General features: G+C 36.4%; 1 protein-coding gene across 2 annotated transcripts in view; it reads right to left on the reverse strand.

The window, feature by feature from the left end:
- SGCG (sarcoglycan gamma) overlaps positions 1-23,842 on the reverse strand; it is a 114,845-nt gene that overhangs the window by 32,977 nt on the left and 58,026 nt on the right. For both annotated transcript variants that reach the window (XM_088522288.1, XM_088522287.1), the window contains 2 exons: positions 9,788-9,889; positions 4,940-5,027 (listed from right to left, as the gene is read on the reverse strand). In XM_088522288.1, coding sequence (XP_088378414.1) covers positions 4,940-5,027; positions 9,788-9,889 — 190 coding nt within the window. The remainder of the gene's footprint in view (positions 1-4,939; positions 5,028-9,787; positions 9,890-23,842) is intronic.

Consider the following 23,842-nt stretch of genomic DNA (forward strand, 5'->3'; position numbering starts at 1 on the left):
TTACTCTTAAATAATTGATAATTGACTATCTGGTCTATAAATTTCCTATATATTTTATGAATTCATTATCATTCATTATTGTAGGAACCTAATAAGTTTTGACATTAACTTGTTATATTATAATTCAAATTATAATTCAAAGGTGTTAAGTTTCTTTTTGATTTTAAGGCTGAATAAGGCTTTGAAGTGAAAAGAACAGGAGTCTTGGAGATGACAGTTAATAACTTTATTCAATTGCATTCTTGGATTATCAAAGAAAAGTTCCAGATATTTCAGTTTTTAAGGCTGATGAGTGAGCTGTGGTAATGGCATCTTTTGAATCTTATTCATGATTTTAAAGATAGAAGCTACAATAATGAAAATAGTTACCAGCTGTTCTTAGACATCCTTGTTACTCCCTTGCTGCTGCTTTCTTAATTCCCTCTGAATCTCAGTCCTCTCACTTCCCATATCTGTGACTGTCGTGCTCCCTCTTGGCCAACATCATTCTCTCAAACCCCATTACTCTAAGAAATGTTCCCAGAACTATCTTCTTCTCTTGTTCTCTTAGCTAAATGAAGAGCTTTATTAATTATTTATTTGGTATAATATAAGTTCCTTTTGTCATAAATGAGTTTAAAGTGATTTTAACAGCTAAATAAAATGCTAGATGGAAACTGTCTTGGTAGTAATGACTTATTTACAGCAAATATCATCTAAATTTAGTACTCTGCCCTCTTATTGGCAGTTTAGTTCTGTTTCTCTGCTCTTCAGCATGTGGTTCGCCTGGCCCCATTCCCAACAATGTTCAGTTCAGTATTATTGTTCCTTATTTTGTGAGTATTTTTTTTCCTGATATATTAAACACAATTGTATCCAATGATTATAATGCTTTCCAGAGCATGGCAAGATCTATAGAACTTGTGAAAAGTTACTTTGACCACATAACCTTATAAACCGAGAAACACAACAGCTCATGGTGTAATTTGCTTGCATTTTGTGTAATTTTAGTAGGTCTGTGATTCTTGAGAAAAACTTGGCTCATTTGTGTGCCTGTTACCTTCATGTGAGAAATTCCATAGAAACGGCTCAATTAAAGACTCAAAGACTCACACCTCTCCTGTGAATTACATCTATTAAGGACTATATATTTAAATTAAAACAAATCATTTTGAATCACCATCTTCTGTGAGTTAAAAGGTGTCTTTGTAATGATCTTGTGTGTGATATTACATTATATAATCCTCTTTGGAATGACCTCAAATTTATCCACATAAATATTTCACAATTACACTATGTTTATAACATGGAGAGAGCATTAAGAGATAGTTCCAGAAGTCTGGGCAGTGAGTAAGACATTAACTCTTTAGCAAAGACTTGTGCATATGAAGTAACACTCATTTACAAAGCCACACACCCATTTTTCATACTTAAAAAGGAACATCATCTTATGTGCATGCAATTTATGACTGACTAAGGATAATGGCTAAAAATATCAAGCTATTTACAGATAATCATCTAAGAGACTATTGCTGCGCAGTCATAGCTGAAAAACCATATCTTTAGGCATAACAGTTCTTCTTTACAGTATTATTTTTTACTACATTTTCAATGCTTTTCTATCAGTCTAAAATATTAAGATTATTTAATATCAGTAATATTTCATTTTAGTGATTTTTTCCGACCCAAATTATTATTTCATCCTTACCTTGGTATTTATCTGAGTAGCTCCGAAAAGAGGAAGCCAAAGTGCTATCAGATCTTCCCTAATTCTGTGCTGAATTTGAATTACTGTAATGCACAAACCACTTTTAAAGTTTTATATTGCCTAAGCTAGATAAAGCCTCACTGTGCAGCCAATGTATTGTCTGAACTATGCTATGTAATGAGCTATCTTAGGAAAAGATTAGAGAGACTTGAAATCATAAGATACAATAATACTGAACTGCACATCATTGGGAATGGGTCTGGAAGAACCACATAGTGAAGAGCAGAGAAACAGAATTAAACTACCAGTAAGAGGTGGGAGTCCTAAATTTAGATGATATTTGCTACAAGTGAGTCATTACTACCAAGACAGTTTCCATGTAGAACTCTCCTCTCCGCACCTCCCAGTGCCTGCTCTGTGCACAGGCATTGATCCTTTTCAGTCTATCAGGTTTTCAGTTTATGGGTTTTCTTCAATCCAGGGGCCTGTTTCCTAAAAAACAGATATTTTAAACTCTCTATTTATTTAAGAAAACACCTTCCACCTCTCTTCCTCAGCCAATGCTCTGAGAAGTCTGTGTGGTGAGTGGGAAGTGGAAAACAGGAAAGACAATATGGGTCTGAGGTTTATAGTTATCTTTGACAGGCTGAAAGATGAATTGATTTACCTAGCAATCGGGAAGAAATAATTTAAATAATTTTTATAGGCTTCATTTTACTTGGGTGAAATTCGTCCCCACTGGTTAGTATGAGCAGGAAAATACCGTTTTATTTCACTTTCCTTTACGCTATCCTTTATACATTCATCACTATCCTTTATATATTCATCAGCAGCCAAGGATCTACTCTGTGATCTGCCTTCCCAAGGGATAACCTGAGTCCTCTTTGTCATCAGGCAGGATGGACATATAACCACAGCACAAGTGCATGTCTGGTCCCAGGATGGGACTCTACCAACAATACAGAGCAGAAAGAAGACTCAGCATATGCTCCAGGTCACAGAAACACTGATCAAATGTTGCGTACATTTCTGGTCACATCATCACAATATAGTTAATTATTACAAAGTAGTCTAATAACCATACCAATAAAATGAGACTAGAAATACTGTGCTTTCAACATGCTTAGTTATTATCAAAATGAGACATGAACTCTATTACCATGATTTGATAAATATTTAGGAGCAGATCTTTCACAGGAATGATTCACATTTTTATAATTAACTTGAATGATAAAAAAAGAGATTTGAAAAGATTTAAAAGACAAATGTGATTAATGATATAATCATATATTTTAAACGGAAATACTAGGCTCTTTTTTAAACTTATAAATTATATTTCTTTTTGAAGTTTGTTTTAAACAGTCAAGCTTTCAAATGTTAAATGAATTGATATGATCATTCTTCAAACAGGAGCTGACAGAAACTACACAGGCTAATTAACATGTAAGTGTTGCTGATCAACCTGGGTCCCAATCTACTAAGTGAAGCCTATCAAGTTACACTTACAGTTAAGCAAGTATGAATTTATGCTTTGCTGCATGAAGATTCTAGTTTAACCTGATATCTTGATTTGATCCCTTATTTAATCCTATCACTGTGGTTTTCCATCCTTTAGTAGCTACTTCTGAATTGAGCTTGATGATGGTAAGACTTGGCCCATTTTTGGCTGTCTCTATTGTGGTATGGGAGGAGCGAATTTTGATTTTCTAGTTGTCTCATATTTTGAATGGCTGGCACACCAGCTACTGCTCGCCAGGCTGAAATGAGGGAGATGGGAATGTATCTGAGTGCAAGAGTAGCCTTGCTGGGTTGACACAAAAAGCACAGCTTCCCCACAAAACATGGGTTGCATTCAGACATACTCCAGCAAAGGATGAAGTTTGTTACACTTCTGTGTCTTACTGTCACACAGACCTTCCAGCCTGTTGCTCCTGAGGGCTTTTGCTGCCTAGTCATAGTCCCTTAAAGTGCCTTAATCTGGGACTGGATAGGACCCATCCATCATTACTGAGAAAACTGGCTGTTACCATTGCAAGGCTGTGCTTTATCATCTTTAAAAGATTGTGTTGAGTGAGAAAGGTTCATAAGGGTTAAAAAAAAAAAAGGGCAAATGCCACCCCCATCTTTAAACATGACATGAAAAAGGATCTAGAAGCAGAGGTCTCATCTCAACAGTCTTCCATAGTGTCTTATAACCCATCTCCAAACTGAAGATGTTTGGCGTGGATGGGTGGATGGCAAGGTGGTTGGAAAAATGATTAGGCTCTCAGACCAGTAAGAAAATTAGCCAAGATAGTGACTAGCAGCTACAAGTCTAGATTGCGGCTACTTGCAAGTAACAAGCTCAGAGTAAGATACACACTTGCTGTTCATCTACCCATTATCCAGTCATCTCCACATTCAGGTTAGAGGTCTACATGTGCGTTAGTAACGAGCTACCCTTCCTTAGAATGAAGAGATCTTAACAGGCCCTTCCAGGACATAATTCATTCAATTGCAAAGTAGGCATCTTGAATGAATGAATTGGGCTATAAAAGTAACTGTTTCTCCGTACTGACCATAGGAGAGGACCAAACTAATCAGTTATGCTGCTCAAGCGCATGTGTGAACACTGCTGAGATGAATCTCCATGATGACTAGGAAATATATAAATATGACTTGTGCCTTTTAAGGAACAGGAAGGAATCTCTGCTTATTTTTTGATGCCAGGATCTATCTATTCTATATCTACATCTGACTATTTCACTCAGTAGACCACTGTATCTTACTGCTGCTGAATGTAGGAAAATATGAATATTAGCAAACTGGGAACTGATCTAGAACTCGCTGAGCCTCTTCTTAGGACATCTGCTTAAATGTATCAGTCTCTGGAATATTAGAAAGTGAAGAGAAGGAGAGACCTCACTGGACATGTTTTACTGTTGTACTTTCTTAGCAAATGACTTGCAAAGAAAATGACTTGCAAAGTAGCTATTGCATCAATAGCTACTTACACAAGAAATAATAATTTGTGCAGCGACCTTTCCTGCATAACTCTGCAATAAAGAGGTGCTTCTAATATTTACAGAATTCATACTTAAATATGAAACAGAAAATACACTGCTAGTACTTACTGAGTGGCAGATGGACTATTCAAATATGGCCATTACAGTGAAAAATGAGCATGTGTCTGGCCGTTTATATCATTAAAACTCCTTGTATTCATTAAAATGTTTCCAAAGTGGTGAGCAAGGAATGATCATTTAGACTTACCCACATTTAATCTGCCTGTGACCTCTCCATTTGAATTGCGAGCATTCACAGTCACATTGTGAGTAGACTGGAGAAGCAGCGATGAGTCCTAAAGTATGGAGAAAAAACGCAGAGTCAGAAAAATAAGTAGAATTGTAAATCAATTTCATAGTTTAGTCTAGTGTTTATATTAACTCAATCACCACGAACAACTTTACAGTTACAAAACCCTCCATAGATACCATCAAATAATTTGAACAAGTCATTCTGATTATCTTAATTACAATAGCTTTAAAATTCAAGAAAAATTAAAAGTATACTTCTTGAGTGACCAGTATCTATATCATTTGCCCAAAGAACACAGTTGTTAATATTTCGTCTTTTGAAAAGAATGATTCAAGTCCTATATTTAATGTTTCTCTACAAAATTGAGATTCTTAGAAGAATCCATTTAACTGCCATTTAAGTGTGAGTACCTTTCACATTTTGTGCATTCATAGTATTACAGTAGCTTAGTCAGAAGAATGAATTTAAGCTTCATCGCCTCAGTGGCCCATACAGCCAAGTTTTGACTTGATTTAGACATTTGGCACTCACTCTGCTCGAAAGGAAATTCAGTTGCTGACAAGGAGAGTGGCAGACTTGTCTAGCTCAAATGTGGCTTTAGTAGATGACAGTTCAGATGAGAATGAGTCAGCCTGAATTAAATTGTCTTCCTGCCTCCCACCCTTCTGGAGCTAAGTCAGCAGCCTGAGCAGCATTGCCTGCTCATCTGCATCCCCATGCTGTGATTGCAGCCTCAGTTGCAAGCCTTTGTAGGTGCCATGTTATCTAAGAAACGATGTAAGATCACATGCTGGCTACAATAGGACATATATAGGAAATGTATAAGTACAAGTTAAAAACAGAAACAAACTCCAAAGTTGCATATTTATAAGGAAGAGAGCATGACTAACAGGAGGATAATGTTTTGGCCATTCTGTGCCTGGCTGAATGAGGGATATCTTTGAGAGAGACAACTGCTAAGTCCCTGGTGGCACATGTCCATGCTACCACAGGCTATCTATTGATTTATTGCAGGAAAGCCAACAAATTAGGCAGCAACTTTCTATGGCCTCTCAAACCCTGATATTGCAGGAAACCTAGCCTGACCAAATCCATTAAAGGCTGAACGTGAACACTGCAGACCTTCTCTGATCTTATTCATTTCCCTGCCATGGCTCATGAGAATTTCAGTGAATTAGAATATTCAGGAGAAAAGAAGATTAGGTTCAGGGAAGGGGATACATTCCTTTGGGTGTCTTCATGACGCCCAAAGAAAGGAGTCATGAAGAGAGGATATAACAAACTACACTGTCCTTGAAAGGACACTAGCCATGTGTCATTTCTGTAACTCTGTCAACCCTTTTAAGATTTCTCTTCTGAACCTCTATTCAAGCCTTCCTTCCAGCCTACTAGCATGAACTTCAAATATTGCATCAGTATGATAACAAATATATGAGATGTTCTGATAACAAATATGAGAAAGGACAAAACACACGTGGCAATAAGCACCTGCAGCTGGCTGCATTACAGCCAGGACACTTGCAAAGCAATCAGAGTATGCCTAATCACCATCTTTTGCTGCTTACAGAAGCCGGGGTATGCTAAGCAAGTGCAATTGGAGTCATCATTCATCACTATCACACCTCACAGCACTCCAGACTAGCTATGGTAGGCAAATCCAAATTGCATGTCAGTTTTACACCACAGCAAATATAGAACTACTTCACCCAAAACATCCAAATCGGATAATTCATGGCTTGGTATTATGCTTATCAAATTCCAAATAAGGGGTGAGTTTCCACGCCTTATTCCAAAACCTTTCCCTGAAACTCTCTGTACTTAAACTTTAGGCCCTCCTGACTTTCCCTGTTAAATCCTGGTTTTGAGGAGCAGACGAGTAGCTGTCTTGAAAGACCGAGCTGCCCACTGTGCTCCATCACACTAGGTGTAGAGTGATAAGGAAGCAGAGTTATCATTATTTTCGAAGTATATTATCTATCACTTGGGAGTGAGTGGATTCAGGAGCAAGCAAGTTTATCTTATACTTTTCTTAGACTTGCTAGCTGAATCGTCTTGAAATGAAGCTGATTTATGAGAAGACAGTCCTGGCCCTTGTCCTCATCTGATTTTAAGCTTGAGAGACTAAACGCTGAACATCTTCATCCAGATCAGCAAATTGCAACAAATTATACTGTTGACTTAACAAAAGTGGTAAGGGAAACGACTGTTTTTTTAGCATAGGTACATTCATACTGAAAATATATTTCATGGGTCCACAACCAGAGAGACAGATAAGAATGCCTAAGCAGATCTGACTTCGTTAAAGTAGCAGGAGATACATTATTTGAAGTGGGTATCAACAAACTGCCTGCTGTGACTTCAGAGGGGATACTCACTCAGCCCTGGCCACGTAGTTTCTTACTGCTGGAATATTGTTAATCATCAAGCCAGTCTCTATGGCATAGATGGCTTTGGATACTTCTGGATTTAAGCCAGACTATGCAGACTGAAGCTACATGCAGCTATGCAGCACCTTTAATGGCTATACTCTGAAAATCACTCCTGAGTGATGTTCTTACTGTAATTCGGTCTTTAAGTGTGACATAACATGAGAACTTTGAACAAATTTTAAGTGAAGAAGCTTATTATGAACCCATTCAATAAAAGTGGTAAAAGCAATGGAGTCCGCCTTATATCATCCTAACAGTAACAACTTATTATGGTGTGAGGAAGAAAGGTCAAAAAAGACTACTGGGCAAATATATTACATTTAAATATATGCACCAAAAGACCCACAAATACAGGAATCTCTGTAACACTTATTTGCTGTTGGTTGATTTCAAAAAGAAAGTAGTAATAATGATTTGAAGTGCAAATAAGCTGTATTCTGAATCTGAAGCTTCCACATGTGTTGCTGACTAATTACAACTGGTAATGTTGTAATTCTAAATGCTCATTCTCTATCTTGACATGATTATGTATAAGCTAAGATGCAAAGGAATTGCCCACTACGCTGTTGGACTCATAATGAAGGCATAAACTTGTAACAGGCTCCAGAGATGATGCACAGCAAGTCGATTTTCTGTTGCATATTTTCTTAGCACTTTGGAGACCTCATTAGGTGAGAAAAGCTGTTAAGGGACTGCAAAGAGAAAACTATTAAGGTAAGGAAGAAAGCTGCTACAATAGCCATGAGTTGCCCAATTCTCTAACAGGGAAATTTAGGAGAAGAAATGATAACAAATAAGCAATTTATGAGAATAAATATGTAGAAAGGGCACCCAAGAGATCAAACTGCAGGCATTTAAGCTGCTATGGAGTTAAAATACGTTAAAAAGCAAACAAACAAGCAAAAAGATCTGATGAGTTATCAGTTTATAGTGGGCAAGACATCCAGCAGCCTGAAGGCTCTAATTAATGCACACTATTAATGATCACAATGGGTCATAAGAGAGCTAAGCTTACACTACCTGCTGCCACCTCTTTTCCTATATTGCACTAAATGTATTAAGAGCTAGAAGGAATCCTAAAAGAGCACAAAAAGTAGCTCAATATTGTATAAAGATTTTTTGGGGCAGAGGGAATTCTTAAATATTAGCTGTGCTGATTTTTAAAAAGTTGCAAGCGTATTGGATAAACGACATCAAGGGAAATTCTTTTAAGCACATAAATATTGTTCCCACTGCTTACAATAGAGAAAAGAGAAGAGCATAAGGAACAAAAAGGAAATATAGACTTAGTAATGCAACTTCATACTCCAAATAAGAACTTTTCCTGGAAATATTTACTGTGGAAAGAGACAGAAAGAAAAATGAATAGATATAACAGATGATGACATTCCTGAATTTTAATTACCATTTTAGCCACCTCATCCTGACATGTCTTCTGATTATCTTATTTACATTTATTTTGCTGCAGAAATACAAACACTTTTACCCTACTTTCAGGAAGATGTATATTAACTATACTTCCTAATGGAATTGATAAAACTGTTTATGTTTCAAGTAAAGAGACATATTTTGCTGTTATCATCACTGCCTAGTACTTTAACTTCATGAGCTAATGAAATGTGGATTTGTTCTGTGAGAGTTTGAGTGACAGAAGACTCAGAAGAATACTTAGAAGTATTTGTTTCTTTGACAAGAAATAGATTTTGCTCTACAAAAAAATTCACCTGACATTTTCAAAATTCACATGAATGTCTCAAAAACAATTCATCACCTCTTTCTTACTACAATAAAAATCTTCCATACTAGTTGTTGTTGCTAACTTAAAATTAATCTGCTTGTGAAATACCTTCTTTGATCGAGCATGTTATTTTTCTTTGCTACTTCAGTACTAGCAATAAAAAATCTATTTAAATAAAATTCAAACCCAAATCTTTCCATTTGGTCGTTTAAATTTTACATATATAAGTAAATAAAAAGTACATTAAGTGTATGTCCTAGAAATTACAAAAATTGAACTTATTAGAGGAACTATCACTTTTCTAATAGAATCCACTCATTTTAGTATTTAAACTATTATGTAAAGATTCTTTGGATGAATAAACAAAATAAGTGAATTTACAGGAAAACAAGTATAAAAAATAGTTTCAGAAAAAAATTTTGATCGTATTTGTAAAATATTTATTTGCCATGTTCTTCCACCAAAAACGCATTTGAACATATTTTCACAATACACTATTATAGGATGCAAAAAAGTGTACATATCTGTATGTGAGCTTTTTTTTTTTCCACAAAAGTTGCCTGAATGTAGCCTATATTTGATTTTTCATTAGTACATTACATTTATTCTAGCGTTTTTGAAAGATTCTCCACTTACCACTCGAGAATGAATTTCTTTGGCATAGAGAGGGAATAAGAATTCTGATTCCCCTTCTAGACGAAGACCTTCTTTTGTAACACGGAGATGTCCCATGCCAGTCTAGGGAGAAGATACAAGAATTATGTGTGTTTTAGTATTTTTGCAGTATATATATTTTTAATTTCATAAATGGAACCACTTCAGAACTCCCTGGCTTTAGTCTACCAATAAAAGGACAGGCGGTAATAAATTTAAAATTTTGACAATTCTTGATTTACACCGGGAATATTTTTTATCTGTGAAATTGTAGCTTTCAAAAAATGTTTAAGTACAAATATAAATTTTATATGTTTTCAGGAACAAAATACAATACTACAGTAATTAACTTAAAATGAAGTACATTTGTACTGGCCATGCTCAAATACCCTTTGTGCACACTTTCTAAAACTTTGTCACGAGCAATAAATTTTACATGAGTACACACTTAAACTTTTTGATCATTTCTCAAGATTTATCCTACCAATGGTATGTACTATTTACTATCTATCAATTACCATGTAAAACTTCAGAACATATTAAAGGAGATCTTGATTTGCTCCTCTTTTCAGTTCTTTTCATTTCTTATCTTTTAATCGATTTTATTTCCCCTTCATTTATTTTTACCTCCTCTACCTCTAGGTTAAGGCTTCTTGTCTTACATAACCCTATTGCTTTCTCTTTCTGTCATCTGTTGTCATTTTTTTTATTTTTCTCATTCAGTCTCTTCCTCCTGACTCACTTTCCATCCCTTTTCTGTTTATTCTCTCGTTTTTTTTTTCCTTCTACATTATCATATAGTTGACAAATGCAGTGAGGAATTCCTTCAGCAAGTATATCTGAGGACTTTCAAGCTTTTGCTGAGGGATATTTCACAGATATTTTGCTAAATTGTCCCTCCCCCGCTATATAAAACGTGAGAAAAAACTTGGCAAAAAGTATTACAGCCTTGCAGCTCAGCTACAGACAAAACATCCCAATTACTGGCTCAAGTTACAAGAAATACGTGGGAGAATTAAATAACAAAATCCAAAGGTATCTCCACTCAAAATTTCTTCAAACTCTTTTCCACATAAGAAGAGAAGAGGCAATGTGTGGTCTATCACTAATGACACCCCAACAAATTATTCATACAAGGAATTACACCTATCCCTGAGAGGAAGTTTCAGCTTTAAGAAACTTCAATTATTTTCACATATTGGATGTTGTCTCCAAAGAGATAACGTATAACAGGATACATCTCTAACCAGACTTCAGTGAAAAGTTTTTGCTATTTTTTAAAACAGGATTGCAGAGAAAGAGAGAATCAAAGAAGTATAGATTAAACTATAAAAGGTAAAAAATAGCCATGTCAACAGCTCACTTCACTGGAGACTACAACTCCTCCTCAGCAAAGATTTATTTCAGGAAAAAGACTTTTTTTAGTAGATATTCATACCTGTCAAATATTTTACTGCTTTGAAATATATAGCCTACTGGCTTGTTTCAGTGGAATTAGGCAGAATTTTTAAATTCAAGACCATGGCAAAGTTTCTAAACCGCACCTAGGCAGGTACTGATGCATCTCATTATGAAGAGCCCCCCTACAGCTTTCATAATCACAGCTACTGGGCAGCAGTGAGTGACTTCTGAATGTTTTTGAAGTAAATAGTAGGACACTATTTTCAAACTTGTAATTGAAAATGGGGATCGTTTCAGCCAATATGAGCTCACAGGCTTTAAGACAAGCACTTTTGAAAAATATCATATTAAAAAATAAAAATATTTTAAATACATACTACTGAGAGCTAGATCTCATTAAATTAGTCAAAATTAGGATTTGATTATCTGCTCTGATCCTATGCCTCTTCCCATCGGGTGAGAGTATATTACATTGTCTCTATAATTTCCAGCACTCTTCTGTCAAATTCTAAATATGTTAGACTTCATCAGATTTAAATAGGGTTTTCACATTTTATTTTTCCAGGAATATACAGAACTAAACAAATAGTAATAACAGAACAAATGTAAAATGGCATTGACAAATCTGAAATGTAAAAAGGTAGAAGTGAAGTAATAGAATAGAATAGAAGAAGTAAAACTTATGTCTTTCTCGGAAGCACTCTGGGAAAATAACAAACTCCTGTCTCTGTCTCTCTGTCTTGCCTTCGGCTTTGCTAGGTTGGAGTTTTTAGCAGAGCCCAAAGGTATAACTGATGATGAAAAAGAAGATTAGAAAATTTACTCAGCATGCATTTTCTAATAGATTCAGATTTTGCAGAAATGCTTATTCTTAAAATGCCCTGTAGACAACAGAATGTCTTTTGCACTAAGAATAATATACCATGTGGCAAAGCATAAAATTTCAGCTTACATAAAAATGTTTGTTTTTCAGTCATATCACTTGTACTAAAGTGTGTCCTTTCTCCTTCATCAGAAACTTCACTTAATTATTGACACAATATTCTTGTTCTCACATATCTGACCTAAGAATCTCATCATCCATTCTCATCATCTGACCATTTATGCAATTCATAAATGTATGGAGTTAGACTTGGGTTTCCCACATAAATTAATGGCTGACAGATGAACTCTGTAATAATAACATGAGAACAAAAAAAAATGTGAATTTTATTTCTGTTTGTTACCTATATGTAGTTATAATTCCCTTATTACTGCAATATCTGAGTATATAATGATTTCAAAGTATTGATCTTAAATTCTAACCAATTTAGAAATCTAAATTCTCCTAAATTCACAGCTCGATGTGATGGGGAAAGTCCCTTTTTATAGTTGCCAAAGTAAAGTTACATGAAATGTAGAAGAGAAGGTTTTAGGTTAAATACCCATTCTAAAGAACTGAGATCCAATGATAAGTTCTAAAAAAGGGAAAATTTTGATAATTTCCTGTATCTCTCAGGAACCACTCTGCCTCTTAAGCTGTAGCACACATGGTTTAGGAGAAATCAGTTATTATTTATCGAGTACTGTCACTTTCTTGCTGATGCACAACCTTGATCCTTTCAATTTCAAGGACTTGTGTCCATTCCTATTCAAAGCATTGAACAGAAATATTTCTATTGATTTGAGAAAAGGATTCAAATTTAAGTTAGATGCAGAATGTGATGCAGTTATATAACAAGGTATTGATTGGGAAGAAGTGGTGCTTCATTAAACGTAGTGGATGTATCGTAAATCTGGTCTCCTGCTCCCTGATGGAGCGTGCTGGCCCTTAGCTCCAACACGTTACTGCATGTAACTGACACGCTGTGCTTGCCAATTACTGGGATAAAGCCCCCTGCACGGTTTCTATACTGAACTGACCTGCACAGAAGAGGAGGATGAAATGATTTATCCCTGTAGACACCGGGCAGATTTTGCTGTCACTGTAAGGAGTTAATCAATGTGGGAACTACTGGCAAGAGCCAAACCTTGAGGTGGTAATGATGCAATCTGGCAATGGCAAAGGTGCAAGGAGCTGTTCTTTTCAAAATGGCTATGCTGTTTCTAATCAGAGTAGCAGGGTGTATTTAACAGCAGTAGAAGCTTTTTTTTTGCCCCTCATTATTTGAAATGTTCTTAAGGAGGCTAATACTTGTAGAAAACAAGAGCAGGACTACTTCAATGAATTCAAGCTGTGAGTGGGTTCAAGTCTCATAGAAGCTCACAGAAACACTATTGAGTCAGAAATCAAATACTACAGGGCATTTGGCAGTTCTTCAGCCAATTTTCTAAACAGAGGTACTTCAAACTACCTGATATGAGTAGCAGCCACTACTAGAATTTTAATTAAGACTCATGGTGCTGTGGAGCATCTGGATGTTGGATTATTTTGGATTATCAATCTCTTAGACTCAAGAACATGAGATATAAAATACAAATATGAAAATTATTTTCCTCTGAAATAAGGTTAAGCAGTTCCATGCTCCACAGGCTTCACAGAAGAGAAGCACAGTATGTCCACAAACTATGGGAGGGCTCTGAAGTCTCTTTAAGGAAGATGCAGAAGACTTGAGTCCTTCATCAGCACCAAAAAGTTCTAGAAGTCATCCTGATGGGTCTTGCGAAATGGCTTTCTTCTTATGGCAATGAATATTAGTGTTCTGGAAAACTGAGAAAGGAGTGGAGAAAGCTAGTTTGACAAGATTGGTACAGCTAGCACTTAGAGCCCATTCTGTTAAAGCTGAGGATGAAAGAACTTTCCCTCTTTCAAATGTCGTCATAGTGAAATTAGCTGCTCCAGCTGATGACCAAAATAGTCCCATGGAAAAAGATACACAGAGATGGGACTACTTAGAGTGGAAACCAGTAGCTGCAGATCTAGGTCTCTTTCATGCTTGTTTTTCCCTGAAGGTATCACAGCAGCTGAGTCTCATGTGCTTTACAGCTTATGGACTCAAAAGAGCATCAGATAATATATCTGAGATTGCTCTCCTGAGCCTTCTAATAATGTTGTGGTCTATCTGTTGTAGGCAAATGGCCCTTAAAAATTGCAATGAGGATGAGGCATGAGGTATAATCAGTTTCTTTCCAAAACAGAAACTGGTACACGCGAGAACTAACTCTACTGGCTCAACAATTCTTGCTCATATATCGCAGTATCACTGTTTCGGCATCTTTTCAGCATGATAGGCTCAACTGAATTCCTCCCATTCCTCTAAACAACAGAAATTCGGCATCTAGTCTATCAACTAAGAACTGCAAAGGAAAATGTCTAATTCCCTCGCTTGGAAAGAGATTAAATACTGAAAAGACAGCCAAATCCATATGTTATGATGGTTGATACAGTTACATTTTAAGACCATTCAAGCATTAATACACACTCAGTTCAAAGAAAGCAGTTCGTCTCTCAGGAGTTAATAGAATGTTTGATTTGTAGTACCTGCTCCCTCAATATTCCAAATTTCCCAACTATTAAGAGTCCATGCATAATGTAGTTGCTGATGAGAACTGATAAATTAAAACTTCAGAAAGGCAGGATGTGATATATTCATTCAGGCAATTCCTTTTCGTAGTTATAGGATACTTATACCTTACTTTTAGGTCAACTCAGGGAAAGACCTTGACAAGTTCAGACTGAGGCATCATTTGTTGTGCCCCAAGGTAGTTCAATTAATGCCTTTATAGATCCAGCTTTCACTGCAGTATTTCTTGCAGCAATTACTATTTAGAGAACTTGCTTTGCAAACAAGAGTGTACTGTTTCATTGAGATAATAGGGCTGTGGGTAGAGATTGTTAAAGAGCAATCAGCAAAAACAGGATTGGTAATGAATCTGATGTGACTCTCTGTTTGACTTACAATATCTATTTTGGAGCTAAGTACGTGCTTGGTATAATAACATTACTGAAGCCTCGTCTCATTTTCTGTTGCAAAGATTCTGTTTCCTGAGCTCACACAGAGAAGGTTATCTGACTCTTGTTCTTAGATGACAGGGGGATCTCTTCTGTTAAAGACATTGGTCATATTAGAGCTTTCGGTAACAGCAAGCACTCAGATGTGTAAAAGGCCTATTTAATATTTACTGGTATTGAAGCTAATCTCATCTAGCCAGCAAATGACTGGATAAGGTCTAAAATACCCTTACTAGTTAAAGTTAGAATGAAGGTAATTAATATTCCATGTTCTAAAAATACACAACTCAACTGTTGTGTAGGCAAGTGGCTATAAAAGATGCAAATTCGGCATACCTTTAACGTCTGTCTATTTCTGATGAGATTTCACTTTTAAAACAGGAGTAATGTTTAACAAGCAGACTTTCAAGATATTTTCAGATCCTCTTGTCTTGATAGACAGAAAAACAGTCTTTCTTAACTATACAAAAGTAGTAATCAAAACAGTTATAATTAAGGATAAAAAATACCTTCTTAAAACACCTTGGGTTTCAGCCCTGTTTTCTTGTTCAGAAAGAATCAGCTTCTGTTTCTAGTTCTGTATCCCATGGATAAACACTTCAAAGCTGGATAATACTCTACTAGTAAGAATTCCATCACATCTGGCATGTGATGTGATCTGGAATTTTTGATAAAGATCATATTTCCAGTCCATCCCTTACTCTGTTGCTAAGACCATACATTTTCATACATTTTCTAAGATAACACATTTTTATTTGGTTCAAATGGCTGCATTTTGCACTTATGAAGTCAGTTTTTCAGCTGAAGAAGACAGCAGTTGACCATGTCATTTAAAAACATGTTCATGAAGGCCAACATTTAATTGAGTTTTGCCTTGCCCTATTGGAAAGCAGGGCAAGTCAGAACAGTACCTTAATCTGTAACTTGTGTAGGTGAAACTTCTAGGACATTTCATGTATTTTCCACCATGGTTAACAGGAAGTTTTTTCAATTATATATTTTTTTTTAATTTTACTACACTTGTTAACATTTTCCTCACAACTGTATATGTACAGAAATGTGTATTTTCAAAACTTTAGCAAATAATCAGTACCCCTATATATTAGGGAACAATCTAAATGTGGAGAAATATGAATTCTCATAATCATTTTTTGAGAGGACCTTAAGGCACAAAAATAAATTTTATATGTGGAATAAATTTTAAATGCTGAAAGGGAAATATTTTCTTCCAAATATACAAGACCATTATAAGGTATACATAGAATATATATGCAGATGTCACCTGGAGGCTTACGGAAAAGGGAAAAAAAGACTCAATTAGAGTAAACAACAAACAGAGAAAACCAGCATATACATTTTGGGTCACTAGGAAAGTATAAGGCATGGAGATCTGTTAAAAACTATGGAAGGTCTTTCAGAAACCAAAAATGTAATGACTTTCCATTTACTTATCTGGATAGGGCAGAGCCTTTTCCATCAATCTTTTGAAGAATGACATATTAAATTCTGAATCTATTTCTCCTCTACATAGTGGTCCTCTATTAAAAATCTATACAAAACCACAATTTCTGTGTGGTATATAAAAGAGAGAATTAGTAAACAACACAAAAAGTACAAAAGTACAATCCAATATCAATATTCTTGAAATTGACTGGCAGTCAGGGGTACTCTATATGTGAGAATGGACTTTTAATTTTGGACTCATCTTATCAAATGTTAAATTCATTTAGAAGGAAAATGATTGTTACACAATATTTGTTGTACTATCATAGTCCAGTGGTGCTTCCAGCTCCCAATCTGGATGGAAGTCCCCTTGCTCTACACACAAACACACACGAGGGTTTTGTTAGCTGCAAGTGCTAACATGACAGATAATACATAAACAGGAAGATGATACATAAACAATGCAAACAAATTTATGTTTTAGGGAGCTATCATAAATGATTACTTTTTACTCTCACTGATTTCTATTAGTGAGGCTCTGGGAATTTAGTGTTACACTCAAAATAATTTGACAATAGATGCATCCTACTAGTCTCACCTTGATAAATAGTAGTCAAAATTTTTGATCTAACAATGAGATTTTTATACATGAACATGTATATACTTTATTTGTATGTTGATTACAGAAAGAGAATTTAAAAATAAGTTGCTTAAATTCTCTGCCTTTTGGTTGTTTAAATTCTCTGTCTTTTGATTATTTCAATATGTTGCCTAGACTCTCTGGATGCTATATTGCAAAAATAGGTACATTCCCCTGTGTTTCTCACAGTCTTTGTCCCCCGATCACCGTATCAGTACACCAGTTGGGAAGCTAGATGATGAGCAGGAAGGGATCTGCAATCCAGCATTTGTGCACTGGGGACCAGAGATGGGGCTGCCACACAGTCAAGGTGCAAATGGGGGGCAAGCCCATGGAGTGATGCAAAGCCCCTCGGTGGCATGTTTTAGAATGCTGCTCGCTTACAACACTGCATTACAAGCATTACAATTGTTCTAAGAAATATTACAGTAAATTTTCACTGAGTATGTGAGTCTCTGTAATAATCTTGTTGACTATATGACGATCTAAGGATATAAAAAAAATCTGTAAGGAGAAGTAACCTCTTATAAAGTCACCTGATAATACTAGAAGAAAAGAGATGAGGTTCCAAGAACACAGACCTTTTTCAGGTCACTCTTGAGTCTCATGCTGTGTGTTACTGAGTATATCAGGCTCAGGGAAAAAAAAAAAAAGATACATCACACCAGGAGCCCAGAATGCCCTGTTTTTCATAAACAGCTTAGTTTAAGATTACCCATTAAACTCAAAATTAGCAAAGCAGAATCAGGACCTGCAATCATACACTTCTGAGATTCCCTGTACAGTTTAAAAACTTGTTTATATAGTATAATCTTACTGTACTCAGATTTTTAAAAACCCTTCAACCATATTATAAAGTATTCCGACAACAGTAATCTTAAACTCCTTCAAAATCCTAAAGTTTTCTTCTGCACTACAATGTAGAAGAACAATATGACTTATTGTAGTTTTCCTTGTTTGCACATAATATTTAAGAATTGCTTGTCTAACAGAGACAATGGGCATGACTGTAGCCTGGTTTCAGGCAAATTAGATTTACTTTAACCAAAAAAAAAAATCAGAATACAACTTAATAGGCTTATTCAGAGCAGAAACTATGGAATTATCACTATTCTCACAAGAAAATATTTTAGTAAAAATCAGGACGACAATTTGTAGTTAAATAAACATATTTAATTTTACTTTTAAAAATGTAGCTAATAATGTAAATAAATCACTGTTATTACATTATTAACTGTTAACAATAGTTAACTCACTGTTAACAATAAAATACAGAATAACATTCCTTAAAAAAAAAAGCAAAAGGATCTTCAAGTTCATTAGTGTATGTCCTTGCAATGAAGGAGAACTTCTGCTGTGAAAGTGTGTTCTTTGCAGTACATTTTTATTGCTGTGTAGTCTAGTTTTAAATGTTCCAAATGATTGGGCACTTCCAATTTAATATGGCAGGCTATTACACAGTCTAGTAAGTCAAACTGTCGAAAAGTGTTACATGATTTTCAGTTAAATTTTTCCTTTCTTAATTCCTCACATTTCTCGTTTCATATTTCTTTTATTTCCTTAAGTAACCCTTTCCATCTTTGGTGTCTGAACTTTTCAAGTATTTAAATTATATTTTACTTAAGTATTTAACCATATAATCAGATGAAATATTTTAAAATACATTTAATACTCGTAAATAGATCAAGACATACCATTATCTGCTAATTAATGTATATAGCTGTTGCTTAGCAAATTATATGTAGCTAGGTCTTCAACATTTTCTCATATAATTACGTCTAAATAAATAGACATTGCCTTACAGAAAACTTTGAAAAATACTTTAAAAACTAAGATATTTAATACTTTGCTTCTGTTCATTATTGCCATTGAAACCCAATAAGGATTAGGAAAGTTTTAGCTCTGTAATAAAAGTTGTTGGATATGGGTATATGGGTGGAGCAGTCACTAATTACAGGTGGGCCAAAAGAATAAAACACCTTTGGATGATATTTGGAAAAATTCTGCATTTGGCAGTACAGTTATTGCAGTTGAAAATTTTGTTCCTGTGCCAGAAATATGTGCACATAAGACAGGAATTGGAGATAGAGACCAATCTCTAGCCCAAGTGTATAGACAGACCTTCCCACTTCTCATTGCCTGAATCTGTATTTCTAGTTGAAGTGAAGGCACAAGAGTAGGCTGAAATTTCTCCTGTTCTGAGGAAGAACCATGCTTCAAACATGCATTGCTCCGCTGGACATAGCATGCGTGGCCTTTCATAGACCAGGTTCATTTCTGCAGTGATATGATTGTTTCAAGGCTTGTTATTAGGGCATGAGTTCCCTCTCACTATTGGTTCAGAACCCGAGTAAGGCTCAACGATGTATGGCAAGAGAATAGGGGATTGAGTGCAGGTTCAGGCTGTGTTTGACTGATAGTACAGCAGCAGCCACAGGAACCTGCTTGTCTCTTTTACACTGCAGTTAAAATCTTGTAAGAGAGGAACCTACACTAGATGCTAAACTACAGACTGCATGAAGGCAACTGGTATCCTGGGAAAGACTCTTCTTCTATGTTTATTATGAAACAGGCCTTGACCTTTCTTATTCCAGGACACCCTGACAATTGTGGTTACCACACTAACATGGAGCCATGGGTTTCTCCATCAGGCTAAAAAGAAAATATCAATAATTTTGGCCCTATATATCTGAATGCTATCCTAATTCAATTAATGGGTGTCTTTGAAAAATGGAATTAGAAGTAGCAATCATCTGACCAGGTGCATTTTTTCATACCTGAATTTTAGAACACTATTTTTATAACCTGTCAAGTGACTTAAAAGTTTTGGTCTAAGCCTTCTCTGACCAATATGGATTAGTATTATGGGTGAAGTTTCTGAATATTAATTTTATATGTGACAGGTGAAGACAGCTAGGGATTGTTTTATTTAGAAGAAAATATGGTAACAATCATCTCATATACCTGCTTTCTCTAAAGAATATGCAGAGAAGGGGAAAGTAAAAATGAGAAAAAAACAAGCAAATCACCAAACACAAAAATATCAATCTGCAGAAATGCAAGCAGTTTAGAAAACAAAGATTATAGTTATTATATAATTGTGTCTCAGGCATGTAATAAACTCACCCAGAGGCAAAATACTTCTTTTTTTAATACCTTCTACTTAGAAGCTAATCTCTTTTTTTTTTTTCAGATGCTGTGTGCTGTGTAAAGAATTATTAGATAGATTAGCTCAACACTATCTTTTCCAAACTGTTTGTCAGTGATGCAGCCTCCTAGAGTCATGTGAATATGGATTTGGTATGTTGGGTATATGTTAGCATGAGGGATATATAAGTAATTTAAGAATCAGATTCCAATATATAGATCTTCAGAACTCCTTTTTACACGTCAGATACAGATGTACTACCAAACAACCCTGCAAGTTAAACTACCTGATCACACTGGGCATGCACAGACACTGCAGTGAGGCTGACCAGGCTGTAACTCCCTGGACTGTCCTTCAGACCTTTTTACAAGGGTACCACACAACATCCTCCAGTCATTGGGGATCTCCCCAATCTCCATGACTTTTCAAACATGACAGAGCTCCTCTCACCAACCTTGGGTCAATCTGGTCCCATGGACTTGTGTGGGTCATGTTCTCTCCATTATTCTCTGACTTGACTCTCATCCACTGCAGGTCATTCCCCTTGAACCCTTTCAGTAAATACAAAGGTCTCAGAAACCTTACTGGCAAAGACTGAGGCAAAGATAGCAACAAATATCTCAGCCTTGTTTGTGTCTGCTGTCACTAAATCACCCATCCCCTTCAGTCACGGGCCCACATTTTCCATGTTCAGCCTTTTCCTACTAATGTAGGAAATGTAGCAGTCATAGATGCTCTTCTTCTTGTCATTGATATCTCTTGCAAGCTTCAACTGCAGCTGAACTTTGGCTTTTCTGATAGTATCCCTGTGTGCACACAGAGGCTTTGGCTTTTAAATCCTTCCTTTGTTGCCTGTCCCCATTTATCACTCCTGTAAACTGCCTTTTTGCATTGGAGCTCTATCACAAGTTCCCTGCTCACTAAAGTCATACCACATCAACCAACATTTCATAATTCCTTTTAATCTTTTCCAGTAATAGAGATATTTAATTGGATAAGTAGGATATATATTAATCAAGTGATTTCTGAGAAGACAAGTACTTTTTTTAAGGTTGGAACTTAATAAAGCAAATGAATTAATTCCTGACAATATATTACCTCTCTTTTTCAAGCAGTTAAGCAAAACTTGGAGTTTACTTCCTTCAGGAAAAGAAAAAAAAAAAGATGATATCATTGGTTATTTTTTATAACTGTTACCCTCATTCTTTACAAAGAACGCTTCTTTAGGGAAACGAAAGGATTTATATTCTTCATTTACAGTTCTAGACCTACAACAAGCAGTTAACATTTACACTTTTTCTTAACCTTTTCTTAGAGGCTACCAGCACTTTTCTGGATGATTTTTTCTGGAGTGTTCTGAGGTACTTCTTGTCTTTATAGATACACTCTGTACAATATCTATACACTTTACAGACACACTCTGTACAAAACAATATCTAGCAGAAATCTCAGTTCTTCTGTGGGAATTGTGATGTATACTTCTGCATTGGACAGATGTTCTTACTGTTCCATAGCTGAATTTGTTATTTCCCCAGGATTATCCTAAACGAATGAAGAAGCTGCCATTGAGTCAGTGTTTTAACTGGATATGCCAGAAATACAAAATCTTTAACAGAAAATACGGGAAAATCCTTGCAACTATGGAATTTAGAGTCCACCCTGGGCAAAGATATAAGCTTTCATTTCTTTAGTAATCTCATCCCACTGTTCTTGTTGTCAACATGTGAAAATATTGTGCTTCAGCAGATTAAGGCTTTTGGTGCTGTGCTTGCAGATAAGCAGTAGGAAATACTAGTTCCTGAAAATTGAGTTTCCAATGATATTTTATTATTTTAGACCTGACTGGTAGAAATATCCAGTTCTGTACAGAAAGAACAAAACAACAGAAAATAAGTTTTAAAACTCCTTTTTAAAAAATAAATCTGAGTCAAACAGAAAACAATTTGAAGTATTTTTACTTATTGATATTTTCTATGATTTATGATGCACAGAACTACGTATGTGTTATCCTTATAAACTGCATAAGAGAAAAATGGTAAGTGATCTAAGATGCTCTGCACTGTACTGTGTATGCAATAATAGCACTGAAAAAAATTATGTGAGGTAAAACTTCTTAGGAATCCATGTAGTAGCAACTATATCAGTTAGTAGTGCTTAAAATTCATCTATTCATCTAAAGCAAAAAAAAGCAGAATATAGAAATACTTCTATGAAAATCACAGAATGCCAGAATGGTTAAGGTTGGAAGGGACCTCTAGAGATCATCTAGTCCAACCCGCCTGCTCCAGCAGGGACACCCAGAGCACGTGGCACAGGGTGGCATCCAGGCGGGTTTGGAAGATCTCCAGAGAAGGAGACTCCACAACCTCTCTGGGCAGCCTGTTCCAGGGCTCTGTCACCCTCACTGGAAAGAAGTTCTTCCTCACATGGAGGTGGAACTTCCTGTGTTTCAACTTGTACCCATTACCCCTTGTCCTATTGCTGGCCACCACTGAGAAGGGTTTGGTCCTATCTTCTTTACATTCTCCCCTCAGGTATTTCTACATATTGATCAGATCCCCTCTCAGTCTTCTTTTCTCCAGACTAAACAGGCCCAGCTAGCTTAGTCTTTCCTCATATGATAGATGCTCCAATCCCTTAATCATCTTCGTTGCTCTACACTGGCCCCTCTTCATAAGCTCCACATCCCTCTTGTTCTGGGGAGCCCACAGCTGCACCCAATACACCCGGTGTGGCCTCACCAGAGCTGAGGAAAAGGGGAGGATCACCTCCCTCCACCTGCTGGCAATATTTCTCCTGATGCAGGCCAGGATCCCATTGGCCTTCTTGGCCACGAGGGCACATTGCTGCCTCATGGTTAATTTGTTGTCAACCAGGACTCCCAAAATCGTTCTCCACAGAGCTGCCTTCCAGTAGGTCAGCCCCTAATCTCTCCTGGTGCCTAGGGTTATTTCTCCCCAGGTGCAGGACCCTGCACCTGTCCTTTTTGAACCTCATGAGGTTCCTCTCCATCTTGTCTAGGTCCCTCTGAATGTCAGTACAGCCCTCGGGACTGCCGGCCACTCCTCCCAGTTTGGTATCGTCCACAAACTTGCTGAGGGTGCACTCTATGCCCTCGTCCAAGTCATTGATGAACAAGCTGAACAGCACCGGGCCCAGTACTGACCCTTGTGGGACACCACTGGCCACAGGCCTTCAACTAGACTCGGCCCTACTTATCACCACCCTCTGAGCTCTGCCATCCAGCCAGTTCTCAATCCACTTCACTGTCCACTCGTCCAGTCCACACTTCAGAGCTCTCCTATGAGGATGTTATGGGAGACTGTGTCAAAAGCCTTGCTGAAATCAAGGTAGGCCACATCCACAGCTCTCCCATTATCCATCCAGCCGGTCATCTCATCGTAGAAGGCTCTGAGGTTTGTCAAACATGACTTTCCCATAGTGAATCCATGCTGACTACTCCTGATCACCTTC

This window comes from Tinamus guttatus, unplaced genomic scaffold, assembly GCF_059628265.1.
Source record: "Tinamus guttatus ecotype Peru unplaced genomic scaffold, ASM5962826v1 Tinamus_guttatus_pri_ptg000150l, whole genome shotgun sequence".
Taxonomy (NCBI): domain Eukaryota; kingdom Metazoa; phylum Chordata; class Aves; order Tinamiformes; family Tinamidae; genus Tinamus; species Tinamus guttatus.